Source organism: Narcine bancroftii, chromosome 1, assembly GCF_036971445.1.
Source record: "Narcine bancroftii isolate sNarBan1 chromosome 1, sNarBan1.hap1, whole genome shotgun sequence".
In the NCBI taxonomy this organism is placed as follows: Eukaryota; Metazoa; Chordata; class Chondrichthyes; order Torpediniformes; family Narcinidae; genus Narcine; species Narcine bancroftii.
This window is the reverse complement of record NC_091469.1, coordinates 166,511,042-166,527,773: the sequence shown is the minus strand read 5'-3', so window position 1 is coordinate 166,527,773 and position 16,732 is coordinate 166,511,042. Positions and strand designations below refer to the sequence as shown.

The window sequence follows — 16,732 nt, the reverse complement described above, 5'->3', positions numbered from 1 at the left end:
GTTGGGCTGAGAAGTGGCAGATGGAGTTCAATCTGGAGAAGTATGAGGTGGTTCACTTTGGGAGGACAAACTCCAAAGCAGGGTATAAAGTTAATGGGAGGATTCTTGGTCGTGTGGAAGAGCAGAGGGATCTGGGGGGTCCATGTCCACAGATCCCTGAACGTTGCCTCACAGGTAGACATGGTAGGTAAGAAAGCTTATGGGGTGTTAGCTTTCTTAAGTCGAGGGATTGAGCTGAAGAACCGCGAGGTAGTGACGCAGCTCTACTAAACTCTGATTAGACCACATTTGGAGAACTGGGTCCAGTTCTGGTCGCTTCGTTATAGGAAAGACGTGGAAGCATTGGAAGAGGAGCAGAGGAGATTTACCACGATGCCATCTGGTTTAGGGAGTATCCATTATGAGCAAAGATTAAGGGAACTCGAACTTTACTCTTTGGAGAAAAGGAAGATGAGAGGAGACATGATAGAGGTTTACAAGATATTAAGAGGAATCGATAGAGTGGAAAACCAGCGTCTCCATCCCAGGGCACCTCTGCTCAGTACAAGAGGACATGGCTTTAAGGTCATGGGTAGGAAGTTCAAAGGAGATATTAGAGGAAGGTTTTTTACCCAGAAAGTGAATGGCATGTGGGTACCTGGGTCATTGGTGGAGGCAGAGTCTAAAGGTTGGCACAACATTGTGAGCTGAAGGGCTTGTACTGGTGCTATATGTTCTATCTTCTCAAATACCTTAAAATTCAGAAATATCAAATCTGGCTCCCACTCATCTAATCTAACAATTACATCCTTAAAAGGCCTGCTATCAGATACCTGAATTTTCAATGAACCAAAGACACTGTCTAACTTTGTCTTTTCCTGCACAACTTTTATTTATTGTTGTAAGGTGATTTATATGAATACTTGCACTGTGGAGTTGGCGCAAAACAATGAATTTTGTGACTTATACATGACAATAGGATCTGATTCTGATACTCCTACTGGATATAGGATGGGTCTCCTGCCAGATGAGGGATAGGCCTCCTGCTGGATGGGCCTCCTGCTGGATGTGGGATGGGTCTCCTGTCGGGTGGGCATCCTGCTGGATGAGGGATGGTCCTCCTGCTGGATTGGCTTCCTGCTGGATGAAGGATGGGTCTCCTGTCTGATGAAGGACGGGTTTCCTGCCTTTCACTGTGGTGGTCAAACCCAAAGGCCTTCTGGAAGATCGAAGGCTGCTGCATGGATAAGTTTGAATGTGATTGGCAGGGAATGGGACCCAGTGCAGGTGAGGGATTAGAAGTTGGTATGGAGGGTGATAAGAGAAAGTTTAGTGGGCAGGAGAAAAGCAGAGTGTGAGGAAGGATTGTTGGTTTAAATTGTTTCTATTTAATGTGAGAGTAAGGCAGTTGTACTGAGGTTATGTAAAATCATGTGATCAACATATTTTCCAAGACCTGGGACTAATACCCCACTGTGTAATTGGATCCTGGATTTCCTCACCTCCAGACCACAATCTGTGAGGATTGGTAAGATCATCTCCTCCACAATCTTCATCAGCATTGGAGAACCACAGAGCTGAGTCCTCATCCCCCTGCTCTACTCGCTAAACACCAATGACTGTATGGCTTGGTATGACACCATCTACAAATTTGCTGATCATAACATAACATATAACATAACATAACAATTACAGCATGGAAACAGGCCATTAGGCCCTTCTAGTCCGCACCGAACCAAACACCCCTTTCTAGTCCCACCTCCCTGCACAATGCCCATAACCCTCCATCTTCTTCTCATCCATATACCTGTCCAACCTTTTCTTAAATAATACAATTGACTCCGCCGCCACTATTTCTCCCGGAAGCTCATTCCACACGGCTACCACTCTCTGAGTCAAGAAGTTCCCCCTCATGTTACCTCTAAACCTCTGCCCCTTAATTCTTAACTCATGTCCTCTTGTTTTAATCTTTCCTCCTCTTAACGGAAATAGTCTATCCACATCCACTCTGTCTATCCCTTTCATAATCTTAAATACTTCTATCAAATCCCCTCTCAACCTTCTACGCTCCAAAGAATAAAGACCTAATCTGTCCAATCTCTCCCTGTACTCTAGATGCTTAAACCCAGGTAACATTCTGGTAAACCTTCTCTGCACTCTCTCCACTCTGTTTATATCCTTCCTATAATTAGGCGACCAGAACTGCACACAGAACTCCAAATTAGGCCGCACCAACGTCTTATACAATCTCAACATCACCTCCCAACTCCTATATTCCATACAACGATTGATAAAGGCCAGCATACTAAAAGCCTTCTTCACCACCCTATTCACGTGAGTTTCTACCTTCAGGGAACGATGTACCGTTACTCCTAAATCTTTCTGCTCTTCTGTATTCATCAATGCTCTCCCATTTACCACGTATGTCCTGTTCTGATTCTTCTTACCAAAATGAAGCACCTCACACTTATCAGCATTAAATTCCATCTGCCATTTTTCAGCCCACTTTTCTAAGCAGCCCAAATCCCTCTGCAATCCTTGAAAACCTTCTTCATTATCCACTATTCCACCTATCTTAGTATCGTCTGCATATTTACTAATCCAATTCACCACCCCATCATCTAGATCATTAATGTTAGTGGGATGTATAGAGAGTGTGCTGAGTCAGCATACAGGATGCATCATGTTCTGGTACGGGGACACCATATCAGCACAAAGCCCACCAAAAGGTAGTGGACACAGCCCAGAACATCACAGGCAAAAATCTTCCCACCATCGAGAACATCTACATGGAACGCTGCCGTTGGAGAGCAGCAGCGATCATCAAGGATCCACACCACCCAGCACATGCTCTATTCTCGCTGCTAACATCAGGAAAGAAGTCTTGGTGCCATCAGATACGTACCACCAGGTTCAGGAAAAGCTGCTCCCCGTCCACCATCAGACTCCTCAATCAGGGACTCATTTAAGGGCTCTTACTTTTGGAAAGACAGGGGTGTCGCATTATTGGTTAAGGAAGATATCACAGCTGTGGTCACAGGTGACAATACAACTGGTACGACTACATGGGGAACAAAAAAGGCACAGGACATGTAGGTCCCATTAGCAGCGGTTGTCATAGTAGGAGCTTTTAACTTTCCAAATAAGTTAGTGTGTAAGGGTCCGATGGGGAGGAATTTGTCAAATGTGCTCAGTAAGGTTTCCTCTGGGAACATGTCGAGGTTCCCACATGGGAGAGAGGAACGTTTGATCTAGTCCTGGGGAATTGGGAAGGGCAAGTAGATGAAGTCCTTGTGGATGAACCTTTGGGAATCAGTGACCATTGTTCAATGAAGGTATAAGGATAGTGCTGGAAAGATACAGGGCAAGGCCACAATTTAATATTTAGAATGAGAGCAAGTCCAACCTTGAATATAAAAGACAAAAACTAGCTGGTTAATTGGAACAGCAGGAAGAGGAACATCAAGAAATGGGACGTCTTCAAAGGAGAATCCAGGACCTTTGTGTTCCAAATCGCCCATGAGACTTTCACCAAAGTTAGATCGGAGCCACGGCTGAGACGCATCTCACGGACAACGTTAAATCCCTGTTTTAATTAAACCACCCAGCTCGTCCCAGTATTTCAGGAAATTGCTCCCTGTTCTGCTTGCTGATATCCAGACTGCTGCCTCGCAGCTCGCCCCGAAACTTGCGTTTTACACCAGGTCATTAGTTTTGCAAGTCGCTTTTGATCCGAGGCTCGCCATGAAACAAGCAGCAAACTGTGGACTGGGACTCAATCCTGCCAAATCAGAGCAGAGATGGAAAAACCCAGGTTGCCCTCAATGTAAAGCAGCACAGCAGGGACAGCAATTATTTTCAACACAGCCACTTAACCCTCTCTATTCCACAGCTCAGCGTCTACATTTTAAATTAGACACTTGCAAAGTATTGAGGTCATTTAAGTAGGAATAACAGTAAAACGTTAACAGTACAAATTTAAAACTTCAGCTCAGAAATTTCAAACCACATTATATCAAAACCTGCGCTTTTCAAAACCGTGTGATGCAGGGTCTGCCTGTATTTAAAATGATGAGGGGGACAGACAGAGTAAATGTAGGTCGGCTTTTTCCTCTGAGGGTGGGTGAGATACAAATCAGAGGACATGGGTTAAGGGTGAAAGGGGAAAAATTTAGGGGGAACTTCTTCACACAGAGACCGGTGGGAGTGTGGAACGAGCTGCCAGCTGAAGTGGTGAATGTGGGCTCAGTTTTAAATTTAAAAAGCATAAGGACAGGTGTATGGATGGGAGAGGTATGGAGGGTTATGGACTGGGTGCAGGTCAGTGGGTCTGGGCAAAAAAAAGGTTTGGCACAGACTAAAAGGATGGAAGGGGGCTGTCTGTGCTGTAATGTTCTATGGTTGTAAAGAGTTTCTGGACAAAAATGGAAACAATGAAGGATACTTGACAGCTGTGGTAGGGCCTAAATGACATAACCTGTTACAAAACCAAATCCGGGACAGGAGACGGAAAAGCTTCACTCCCAGATGAACTTTATGTGGCCTTCTCTCGATTTGACCAAAAGAAGAAGGAAGGAACACCACTGCACACTCCCATGCCTCCTGCTGATCCTCTCCTCTCCACGTCCAAGGATGATGAGCAGGTTGCGTTCAGGAGAGTGAATCCGAGGAAAGCATCTGGTCTAGATGAAGTACCCAGCTGAGTATTAAAAGGCTTTGCTGACCAACTTGCCAACATACTCACGGATATCTTCAACATCTCACTCTAGCAAGATGTGATACCCTCCTGTTTCGAACAGGCATCAATTGTACTGGTGCCCAAGAAGAGTGTGGTACCCTGCCTCAACGTCCATTGACCAGTGGCATTCACAACAGCAGTGATGAAGTGTTTTGAAAGGCTGGTGTTGAAACATATCAGCTCCTTTTTGAGCAGCGACATGGATCCGATCCAATTCACCTACCAGAGCAACAGATCTACAGTAGATGCCATCTCACTGGCTGTACACAATCTCTGGAACACCTGGACAGCAAAGATGCACAATCAAGATGTTCTTTATTGACTACATGTTCGGTATTTAACACCATCATCCCCTCAAAACTGATCAGCAAACACCAAGACCTGGGATTCGACACCCCACTGTGTCATTGGATCCTGGATTTCTTCACCTCCAGACCACAATCAGTGAGGACTGGTAAGATCATCTCCTCCACAATCACCATCAGTACTGGAGGACCTATGATCTTAGCCCCCTGCTCAACTCGCTGTACACCTATGACTGTGTGGCTCAGTATGACAAGACCACCATGTTTGTATAAAAAAGGGGATGAGTCGGCATACAGGAGGGTGATTGAAAACTTGGCTGAATGCACAAACAACGACCTTGTCTCCAATATCAGCAAAACCAAGGTGCTGAGTGTTGACTTCAGGAAGGGGAAATCAGAGGTGTGTGATCCAGTGATCAGGGAAAATAAAGACACGATGGGAAAGCCTCGCTGATGTAAGATGAAATCATTTCAATACCACCATGTTTGGAGTTGAATTACGGGCGAGTGGCTGGTCATTGAACTGGATATAGAGTACTTCTCCAGTTTTCCTGCTATTCAGATAGAAAGCTAGAACAACGTCAAGAGTCTGCCTCCTTCTTCTGAAGTAGTTTTCCAGAGAATATCGTGACATTTTCTTTCTGTTTTTCAACATTCTGAAGATTTTTACCCTGGTAAGCCAGGGCCAAGCCATCAGGTTTTATGGGTGATAAATATGACTGATATATGGTTTGGTGGCCGATTTGAAAATCCCCATAGAGCTGTCAATTGCTGACAATGGACAGACTTCATACAAAGCATATTCCTGACTGCCCCAGAACTTTCCAGCACGACATGAAACCATAGAACAATTACAGCACAGAAACAGGCCACCTCAGCCCCTCTAGTCTGTGCCAAGCCACTTTTTCTTCCCAAGTCCCACTGACCTGCACTCAGTCCATAGCCCTCCATTCCTCTCCCTTCCATATACATGCCTAAATTTCTCTTAAATATTAAAATCGAACCCGCATCTACAACCAGAACACTGGAACTAAAACAAGACTGAGTGAATTGCTCGTGGAAACTTTCAGGTATGCCTAGGTAGCAGTGCCCATGTGCCATGCTCCGCCTCATTGGCTTGCTCTAGCCAAAAGCAGAATCCTGATGCTCAATCGAGCTAAGGACTTCCATCACCACTTCCATGTCCACAAAACTCGAGAGCACTTGGAGAAGCCAGCACAGCCTGAGTTTCTGTCTGTGCTGGTCCACTTAGAATGCCCTGAAAAGAGCAGCAAAACATCAGTAATGCACTCCAAATGACAAAGGCCCCTAAAAATGTCAAACATTAATGTACAACAGCCTGGTAACTGTCCCAAGCAATGAACTGTTGGGCTTTAGTCTTAAGAGAAAAGTCCTTGACATTGGAGGACAAGTAGTCACCTGCTCTATGTGGGGGTGAAGAATGGCCTCAACTGCTACTGAAACTATGACCAAGATTGATTATCAGACACATATTGAGCTCTTGCTCAGACAGATCTATTCACATCAACTGAAGCTGCTGAATGAATCACTCTCGTTCATCCCATGCTCGCACTGTAAAAGCGAGATAGCGTTTCTCCAGGACCACGAAGCAGATTTACATCAATACAAGTTAGAATAGAAGTTAAACACTCTGAAATATTAAAACGTATACAGTAAAAATCCACAGTACCTTATCCACATCTGTTCTGGGAATTCAGGAACCTGATGGCTTGGGGGGAAAAAACTGTTGCCCAATCTGGACCAAAGGGTCCTTATCTAACCTAGATATTGAACAATGACAGCTTCCCCAACCTTTGAAACACATCTATTCTTACGGATAGATGCAGAAACAGTATTTTGACCATTGAGGTGTCTGGAACCAGGATGGGCCATTTACGATACAGTTGAGGATTTGCTTTTCCCCCAAATAGTTAGCGAATATTTGGAATTCAGAATGCAAGAAGATTGTCAAAGCTCAGTTGCTGAGTACATTCAAGACACACTGATGGATTCTTAGATATTAAAGAATCTTGGAACACATGGTTAGTATCATCAGTGCTGTGGTGTTGGATCAGGTGTGATCATCTGAACAGCAGATCAGCTACAAGCAGGCAAATGGTCTCAAACCATAGAAGACGACAGCATAGAAACAGGCCCTTTGGGCCTTCTCGGATATGCTGAACTTAGATCCAGTGACCTGAAACCGGACCATCCCCCTCCCATCCATGGACCTGTCCAAATTCTTCTTCAGTTTCAAAACTGAGCCCACGTTCACCACCTCAGCTGGCAGCTCGTTCCACACTCCCACCCCTCTCTGAATGAAGTTCTCCCTAATGTTTTCCCTCAACTTTTCCCCCTTCACCCATAACCCATTTCCCTGGTTTGTATCTCACCTCCCCTCAGTGGAAAAAGTCTGCTTGCGTTTACTCTAACTTTACCCCTTATGATTTCGTATTCCTCTGGACCTGTTTGCCTTTTCTTTCCCCTCCCCCTTCACCTGTCTTTCCAGTTCATCTACCCATCCAGGCACCCCCCCACCCCCTCACTGCTGCTGTCCCCTCACTCCTTTCTCCACCTATCATCTCTAGCCATTGCCCCCCCCCCAACTCTTTTGACTGGACGCTTGCTGGCATTTTCTCATACGGTGATGAAGGGCTCAAGCCCGAAACGTCAGTTCTGTTCCTTTACTTTTGCTACATAAAGGCCGCTGTTTGACCTGCTGAAGCTTCTCCAGCATCGTATGTTTTTTACTTCAAGCACAGTATCTACAGAATTTTGTGATTTACTTCCATCAAATCTCCCCTCATTCTTCTACGCTCCAGGGAATAAAGTCCTAACCTGATTAACCTTTCCCTGTTACTCAATTCTTGAAGTCCAGGCAACATCCTAGTAAATCTTCTCTGCACTCTTTCTGTCTTATTGATATCTTTCCTGTAGTTTGGTGACCAAAACTGCGCACAATCCTCCAAAATTGGCCTCACCAATTTCTTATAAAACCTCACCATAATATCTGAACTCCTGCACTCAATATATTGATTTATGAAGGCCAAGATGCCAAAAGTTCTCTTTACAACCCTGTCCACCTGCGACGCCACTTTCAGGGAATGACGTATCTGTATTCCCAGATCCCTCTCTTCTACCCCACTCCTCACTGCCCGACCATTTACTGTGTGTGTCCTACCTTGGTTTGACCTTCCAAAATGCAACCCCTCACATAAGTGGAACAGTTAGTGTAACGATTAGTGTGAAGCTATTTCAGCGCCAGCGACCCAGGTTTGAATCTGGCGCTGTCTAAGAGTTTATATGGTCTCTCCATGTTTGCATTGGTTTCCTCTGGGTGCTCTGGTTTCCTCCCACCCTCCAAAAAATATATGGGAGTTGTAGGTCAATTGGGCAGCATGGGCTCGTGGACTGAAGGGGCCTGTTACTATGCTCTATGTCTAAAATTTTAAAAAAATTAAATTCCATTGGCCATTTTCCAGCCGATCCAGATCCCTTTGCAACCTTTGAAAATCTTCTTCACTGTCCAAAACGTCTCCAATCTTAGTGTCAACTGCAAACTTGCTGATCCAATTCACCACATTATCATCCAGATCAATGCTCTAGATGACAAACAACAGTAGACCCAGCACTGATCCTTGAGGCACACCACTAGTCACAGGCTTCCAGACTGTGGCTTCTCCCATAGAATTAAAAAAGGTTAGTGAGTTGGCTATAAATTGGTTTCGATTTTTCAGATTTAACTATGAAAAAAACATCCTTACTTAGCTCCTGTAAATCATTGGAAACCATGCAGAATATATAGTCCATACATTGCGTGGGTTTCAAAATGTGCACACAGGCTATTGGCCATGGCCATTTGCCTGTGAGGTACACTGGTAAGAGGCACAAGAAATCCATGAAAGCAAAATCCTGGCTAGCAATGGAATAAAGAAGCAGAAGGTGCGATTGTTCTCATGTAAGGTTTTGTTGAAGATGTTCAGCCTGAAGGTCCAGTAGGTGTGCCACCCCACAGAAATTTTGTAAATGGGTCTTAAATATTCAAGCATCTTCCAGTTTTAGTCAATGTTCATCAACCAGTTATTGCCACAACTGAAATCACATTTTAATTTAAAATTTAGACATACAGCACAGTACAGGTCCTTTTGCCTCATAAGCCTGTGCCGCACACCCAATTTTATTCAATTGACCCATAACAAAATACATTTTTGAAGGGTGGGAGAAAACCTGAGTTACCCATGCAGGCACAGGGAGAACGTCCAAACTACCTACAGACAGTTCTGGATTGAAACCCTGGTCACTAGCGCTGTAACAGTGTTGTGCTAAGTGTGCCACCCATAATCCATCTCCTAACAGACCCCAGAACGGACTATATTGACAGATGCCTGAGCACTGAAGCAAGAATCTGTAGGAATGACAAAATCCATGACTCCCTCAGAAGGCTGCGCATTAACCACTGCAGCAAGGAGCAGACGCCCTGTCTACAATCAGGGTAAGCAGATTTCAAATCTCAGAACAGCTTCACCATGTAGCTTGCAGAATCAGTGCACAGAGATATCACATCAGCCATGACTTTTATTTTCATTTTGATTCAGTTGAGGTTAGAGTGACCGAAAAATACCAAAAGTTGATGCTGACGGTTTTTAACAACCAAAATTAACCATATTGCTGATCACCAAATTAAAAAAAAACAAAAAAATTCAAGCTCTATATGGAGGCCCCCAGTGGCATAAGTGTTAAAATGCACAAATTGTAGAATTGAGATCCACATGGAACAAAGATCTGTGGTTTTAAGATGGGATTTTAACTTTCCTATAGGTTTGGATAAGCAGACTAGCTCAGGGCAGAATTTCTTTAATATATTCAGGATCCATTCTGCAACATGATGCCCCAGAAGCAATTAGACAAACCAAAAGAAGATTAAATAATGAGCAATATGCCGGATTGAGTTACCACCCTAACAATACATGAACATTTATCTCATGGCGATTATAACATGATTAAGTTCAAAGCAACTAAATGCAAAATGGCAACCATGGTTCTTGATTTGCTGACCTCCATAGATTGAGAGTTTAGCCACAAAAATGTGTAAATCTGCAAATACTATGAAAAATTATATCAGTGTGATATCAAACCACTTGATACCCCTGAGGAAAAAACAGCCTACTTGCATAAATAATAACCATGGATGATTAAAGAAATTAAGAACATAGAGCAAAACTAAAAAGTTATTTAGAAATGCAAAATTCAGGCAACTGGGATAAAGAACTGTTAAAGGAGATAAACTAAGACCTACAGAAAGGGGGTGTGAGAAGCTTGCAAGGATACAGAAACAAGCACAAATGTTTTACTGTGAGGAAATAGAAGAGCAGGAACGACCTTGAAAATTGACAGTGATATGGTCAGGATTAGGTGAATATGCCAAGTTGATAATGCGTGCAATTATTAATATTACAGAATCAGGATGGATTTGAAATTTTTAATTGAATTGCTTCTTGTCACTTCAACTAAGATATGGTGAAAAGCTTTCTTTTGGTAAAACAGATGGTGGAAAATCAAACCTCTGCCCAGTGATACAATCGAGAAAAGGTCCAATTTAACCAAGGCAAAGGCATCATTTTACTAAAGACTTCAAGGCTATGAGGGAAACTAAAGGTTGATTAGATTTGACACTTCAGATCATTCATTTTAATTTAGAGATACAGCAATGGTAACAGGCCCTTTGGCCCAAGAGCCCCATGCTGCCCAAATACACCAAAGTGACCAATTAACCTGCCAACCCTACATGTCCTTGGAATGTGGGAGGAAAGTGGAGCACCTGGAGGAAATCCTTACAGACAGTGGTGGATTCAAACCTGGGGTGCTGGCGCTGTAATAGTGTTGCGCTAACTAAAATGTAAAGCAAATAAAGAGAATGAAATTGACAAATTCACAGGACTAAATAGTTAACAATATGCGCCGTTTTAAATCAAGTCAGAGGGAATGGTTCCAAGTGCAGATCGTACCTAGTAGCTCCACTGACCAGAGTTCGATCCTGAGCTCTGGTGCAATTTATCTGGAGTTTGCACGTTTTCTTGGTAACTGCTTGAGCTTCCCTCCAGATGCTCATTTCCCTCCCCTATACCAAAGACATGGAAGTTAATAGGCCATTGTAAATTCTCCTGGTGAGTTGATGAGGGTAGAGCCTGAGGGTAAGAGTTGGAATGGGAATATGAAAGGTTTCGAGTGGAATGGACAATGGTCGGTTGACTCAGTAAACTGAAGGCTTCTCTGGTGTACGAATCAATCAAGCTATGACTTTCGACAGCAACTTCAACTGCTCCAAATCTCCACTTAAAACTGCTCAATTAGAGTGGAAAAGTGGATGACAATCTCTTTTTAAAATAACAAAGGGAAGGAAAGGAATTCTAGGCACATTTATGCTTCTTTGGGGGCGTACCAGGCAAAGAGAGAACCCAGAGGTATCCTGTTACTTGCAGGAAGTCTGCACTGCTACCCCTCACAGATAACAAAGTACATGGGAAGTTGAGGCCAGGAGTAGAACAGCAGATGAGCAAAGCTTGAGAAGCACGAGGAACAAAGAAATAAAAGGATAAATTGATGAAATTAGATGCAGGAGGCTGGGAAACAGCTTGGGTCGAGCAGAAACATCAGTTCATAGGTCAGAATGGAATTAAAAAACCATAATATAAATGACCAAAATATGATTGACAGAAGGATATTTGAATCTGCTGAAATTAATTTTGGCTGAATAAGGTGCAAATGTTACTGCACTGACCATACATATGCTACTGAGGAGAACCTCTGGTTCATTAAGCCTGCTTACCATAATACCTATTGAAACAGGCCCAGACAAACTTGTAGTTGTGAGTTACTCTGTTCACTACAGCTCCCAGACAGCTCACACAATGCTGTACGACCTGTCAGAAAACAAGATGAAGACCATTACACAAAAGTACTAAACAGACCAACTCTTAATATTCATTATATACATGATACATCATCGAATGGACTCCGCTCGACGGCAGCACCAAATGTTTACTCGCATTGTTCAAAGTGAACAAAGTTAAATATTCACATAAACAAGTTGTTACTGTGAACTGGAGAATAAAAAAATATGGAAGATCAGCAATGTTAAATGCCAGTATTTGTGATACTGCAGAGAATAACATTTTACAAAAGCCAGACCTGGGACATTGGGAAGGTTTTGTAGCTCAGTTGGTTTGGAAGAATCTGTAGATTGAGGGGATAAGGGCTGCTTTGTTTTGCATCACATTTCTCGAGAAAATGACCACAAGTCAGAGGAGTGGAATTAGGCCAGTCAGCCCATCACCTGCCCCACCATTCCATCATAGCTGATCTACTAACCTTTTCAACCCCTTTCTCCTGCCATCTCGCCATAATCCTTTATTCCCTTCGTCATGAAGAACCTAACTACCTCAATCTTAAATATCCCCAATGACTTGATCTCCACAGCAACAAATTCCACAGATTCACCAATCCCTTCTCACCTCTGTTCCAAAGGGACGTTCTTGTTTCTGAGGCTGCACCCTCTGGTCCCAGACTCCCCCACCACAGGAAACATCCTCTAATGCTATCCAGGCCTTGCAATATTCAGTCTGCTTCAATTTCCCCTCATTCTTCTAAACTCCAGTGAGTACTGTCCCAGAGCCAGAAAATGCTCCTTTGGTGACAAGTCTTTCACTCCAGGGATCATTCTCTGGACTCTCTCCAATGCCAACACATCCTTTAAAAAAGCAATAAGAAATGCTGTGAGAATACACACAATTCTTGCCCTGGTCCATCAGGTAAGAATCACTAAACAGTCATGCCAAGGAAGTGGCCAATCAGCCCATTAAGTATCTATCGATTTCCAGGAGAAGAGTTTGATTACTCCCATTACTTGTACTGTTCACACAGCTCTGCAAATTGATCTTTCTAAGGTGTCCAGTCAATTCTCTCCTTGAAAGCTCTGATTGACCATTCCCACCAGAGTTGTACATGACACAAACAGGCCCTTGTGTCCACGTTGCCCATCAATCCCACAATAATCCTGTTTATTCTCCCCAAATTCCCATCAACTTCCCAAGTTCTACAACTCACTCACATGTTGATGAAAATTTAACCTAACAACGGGCACATCTTAGGATGGGGTAGGAACCAGAAACAGCTGAAGGAAACCCACACAGAGGGTAGTGTAAACTTCACTCAGACACACCGGCAGTTAAGGTCCCTCTCTGCTAACTGTGCCATAGTTGCTCACTGATACAAGCAGCAAAATCCAGATCGTAACGGTTAGTGCAATGCTGTTACACATCAGTGACAGGGGTTTGAATCTAGTGCTGTCTGTAAGGAGTTTGTACGTTCCTCCGGTCTCCTCCCACCATTCAAAAACATACAGGGCGTAATTGGGCGGCACAGGCTTGTGGGCCAAAAGGGCCTGTTACTGTGTTGTATGTCTAAATTTAAAAAATACTCTCTGTGAGGAAAAATTATTCTTTTTATCCAAACTTTTAAATCACTGAAGCATCTGTACATGGGAACAGCTTCCCTCAATTTTTCCCCATGGAAATTAATCATGGACATGTTCAAAATCATCCAATCAATTTACTGGTTAGGGACCAAAGGTAAGCTCCAGACTACCATATAGCGGAAAGTCCCCATCCCCAGTAACATCCAGTCAAATTGTTTCTCCTTTTCTGGATCCTTGCATTCCTTCCAAGATGTGGTTTCACAGATTCCAGTGGAAAAATTCAGCTTTAACACATGATGACACGACAATAATCTCCAACCAAGATTGGAACAATCCCGTCCCAGGAATTCAAGTTAAAACTATCCACGGAATCTGTCCTATATCCAAGCGCACCCCAAACCCCAAGAGTGGATGGATTATCTCTGTGCAGACATAACTCTACCCCTGGATTGAGGCATACATTGGATGAAAGGATCTGAAGACCTCATTGATGGATTTCAGGACTGGTTAAAGACACAGCCCGAACATGACCTTGGGCTGCTCTCAGATTTTATTAATTTATGAGAGACCACCTGAAAATCTATGAGGATTGGCGAATTAAGTGGAACTTTTAAGACGGAAAAATGAACTTGCTTGCACAATGGAATTGAGATATGTAAATTAGACACTGGGAATAATGTATAGGAATGGATTAGCCATTTCCAGTCTGAATCACTGAGCAGCTCAAGGATCTGAAATGACTTCCTCCTGTTAAATTTTACAGAACATTACTACATAGTACAGGCCCTTCAGCCCACGCTGTGCTGATCTATAGAAACCTTCTCCACATGAATCTAACCCTTCCCTTCCTCACACCCATAACCTGCTGGATAAGGGAGGGAGGGCACAAAAGCAAATAAGGAGAGGAGTGGATGGCTCTGTGAATGGAGAGGGAAGGGTGTGGAGAGCTGGAGGAAAGAAGACAGAGGGGAAACGGGGAGATGTGTAGCAGAAATGGGAAAAGTCAATGGGGAAAAGGCAGTAGGTAGAGTTGAGTCAATGATCAGATCAGCCATGATCATATTCAACGGCAGAGCAGGCTCGACGGGCCGGACAGCTGACTCCTGCACCTATTTCTTATGTTCTTATATATTGCCATCCAGTCGGAGAGTTCCCAGGCAGAAGAGAAGGCGTTGCTCTTCCAACTTACGGGTGATTTCAGTTTGACAGTGCATGAGGCCATGGATAGACATGTTAGTGTAGGAATGGGGCACAGAATTGAAGTGGTCGGCCACTGGGAGATCCCTGTCACTGATGTGGACAGAGTGAAGATGCTTCATGAAATGGAGCTGAGTTCACGGCCACATCATCCATGATCTTAATTCAATGGCCGAACAGGCTTGAATGGCCCACACCTACTCCCATGGAGAATAAGCTACTACAGAGAGCAGCCTACACCTACTGAAAAGGGCCTACTCCTACGGAGAATGGCCTACTCTTGTGGAGAACGGCACACTCCTGCGGAGAACGGCCCACTCCTGCAGAGAACAGCCCACTCCCATGGACAATGGCCTACTCCTGCAGAGAACGGCCTACTCCTGCAGAGAATAGCCTACTCCTGCAGAGAACGGCCTACCCCTGCAGAGAACGGCCTACTACCTTGGAGAACAGCCTACTCCTATGGAGAACGGCCTACTCCTACGGAGAACAGCTTACTCCCATGGAGAACAAGCTACTACAGAGAACAGCCAGCTCCTATTGAAAAGGGCCTACGCTTACAGAGAATGGCCTACTCCTACAGAGAAGGGCCTACTCCTGCAGAGAATGGCCTACTCCCATGGAGAACAAGCTACTACAGAGAATGGCCTATTGCTAAAGAGATGGCCTATTCCCATGGAGAACAGCCTACTCCTACAGAGAATGGCCTATTGCTAAAGAGAATGGCCTATTCCCATGGAGAACAGCCTACTCTTACAGAGAATGGCCTACTCCTACAGAGAGCAGCCTATTGCTACAGAGAATGGCCTACTCGTATGGAGAAGGGCCTACTCCTGCAGAGATTGACCTACTCCTATCTCTTCTGTTCTGAGGAAGTGTCATGGCTTGTGTTCAAACAACTGCCAGGAATCACCCTCTCACACTATAATAGACCTAATAGCAGAGGAAGCCTTGAGGCGCCATCTTTCAGTAAAGCGTCCTCTTTTCTCTCCAATCTCTGCAGAGAACAGAATGTAGATGAATGTGTGGCTTAAGAGATCATTCTGAAGTTTCAACTAAATTCTATTTACAATGGTCTAACCGTTTCCTTCCCTGAGCAGCAGTGAGCTTCAGATAATTAAGATGTGTAAAATGGCTGCTCACAACCTTTTTTCTCTTTCAATCTGTCCTCTGGTACTGGAAACATTCTCAGATCATTTACCCATTTATACACAGAACATGATAGTCCAGGCCCTCCACCCACAATATTGTGACGACTCATGTGACCCTACTCCACAAAAGTATTTTCCCCATCTCACATGCATAACCCTTTATTTGTTTACATCTACATGCCTAAGGTTTTAGGAGGGCCTATTGTTCCAGCCTCCACCACCATCCCATTGCATTCCAGTCACCCACCACTCACTGTATAAAAAAGTTTGTGACAACTCCCTAAGGCCCACCATTTATTACAGGTAGCTTGATTTTCCCACTCAGCCCCACTGCCCGGCTTTCTCCCCATAACTTTTGATATCAAGAACCTTTCAATCTTGGTCTTAAATTCACCCAATGACCCAGCCTCCACAACTGCCTGTGGAAATAAATTCCATAGATTTTAACACTGTCTGGTTAAAGAAATTCCCCTGCAACTTTGCTCTAAGCGGGTACCCTTAAATCCTAAAGTTGTGCCCTCTTGACCTAGACTCTCCCTCTATGTGAAGCCAACTTTTTACATCTACTTTGTCCACGTAAAGATAGGGGAATGCTACTCTTGCAAATTATGCGTCATTATGGAGACCTGCAGTATCCCTGACGACTTCATCTGCGAGAAGTGCATCCAGCTGCAGCTCCTGACAAGCTGAGTTCAGGAATTAGAACTGGAGTTGGATGAACTCTGATCATTCGGGAGGCAGAGGGGGTCACAGGCACACTGTCACATCTAGGGGGCAGGAGGAGGGTAGGTGGGCAACAGTCAAGTGCAGAAAAAGGTACAGGCAGGCTGTGCCCCTCTAAACAAGTATACCATTATGGATACTGTTGGGAGGGACCTACCAGGGACAA

At 44.0% G+C, this 16,732-nt stretch overlaps 1 protein-coding gene across 5 annotated transcripts in view; it reads right to left on the bottom strand.

Annotated features, from left to right (window-relative positions):
* Positions 1-16,732, bottom strand: part of LOC138735925 (nipped-B-like protein) — a 1,086,099-nt gene that overhangs the window by 70,467 nt on the left and 998,900 nt on the right. For all 5 annotated transcript variants that reach the window (XM_069884602.1, XM_069884605.1, XM_069884611.1 and 2 more), the window contains one exon: positions 11,849-11,942. In XM_069884602.1, the coding sequence (XP_069740703.1) occupies positions 11,849-11,942 (94 nt within the window). The remainder of the gene's footprint in view (positions 1-11,848; positions 11,943-16,732) is intronic.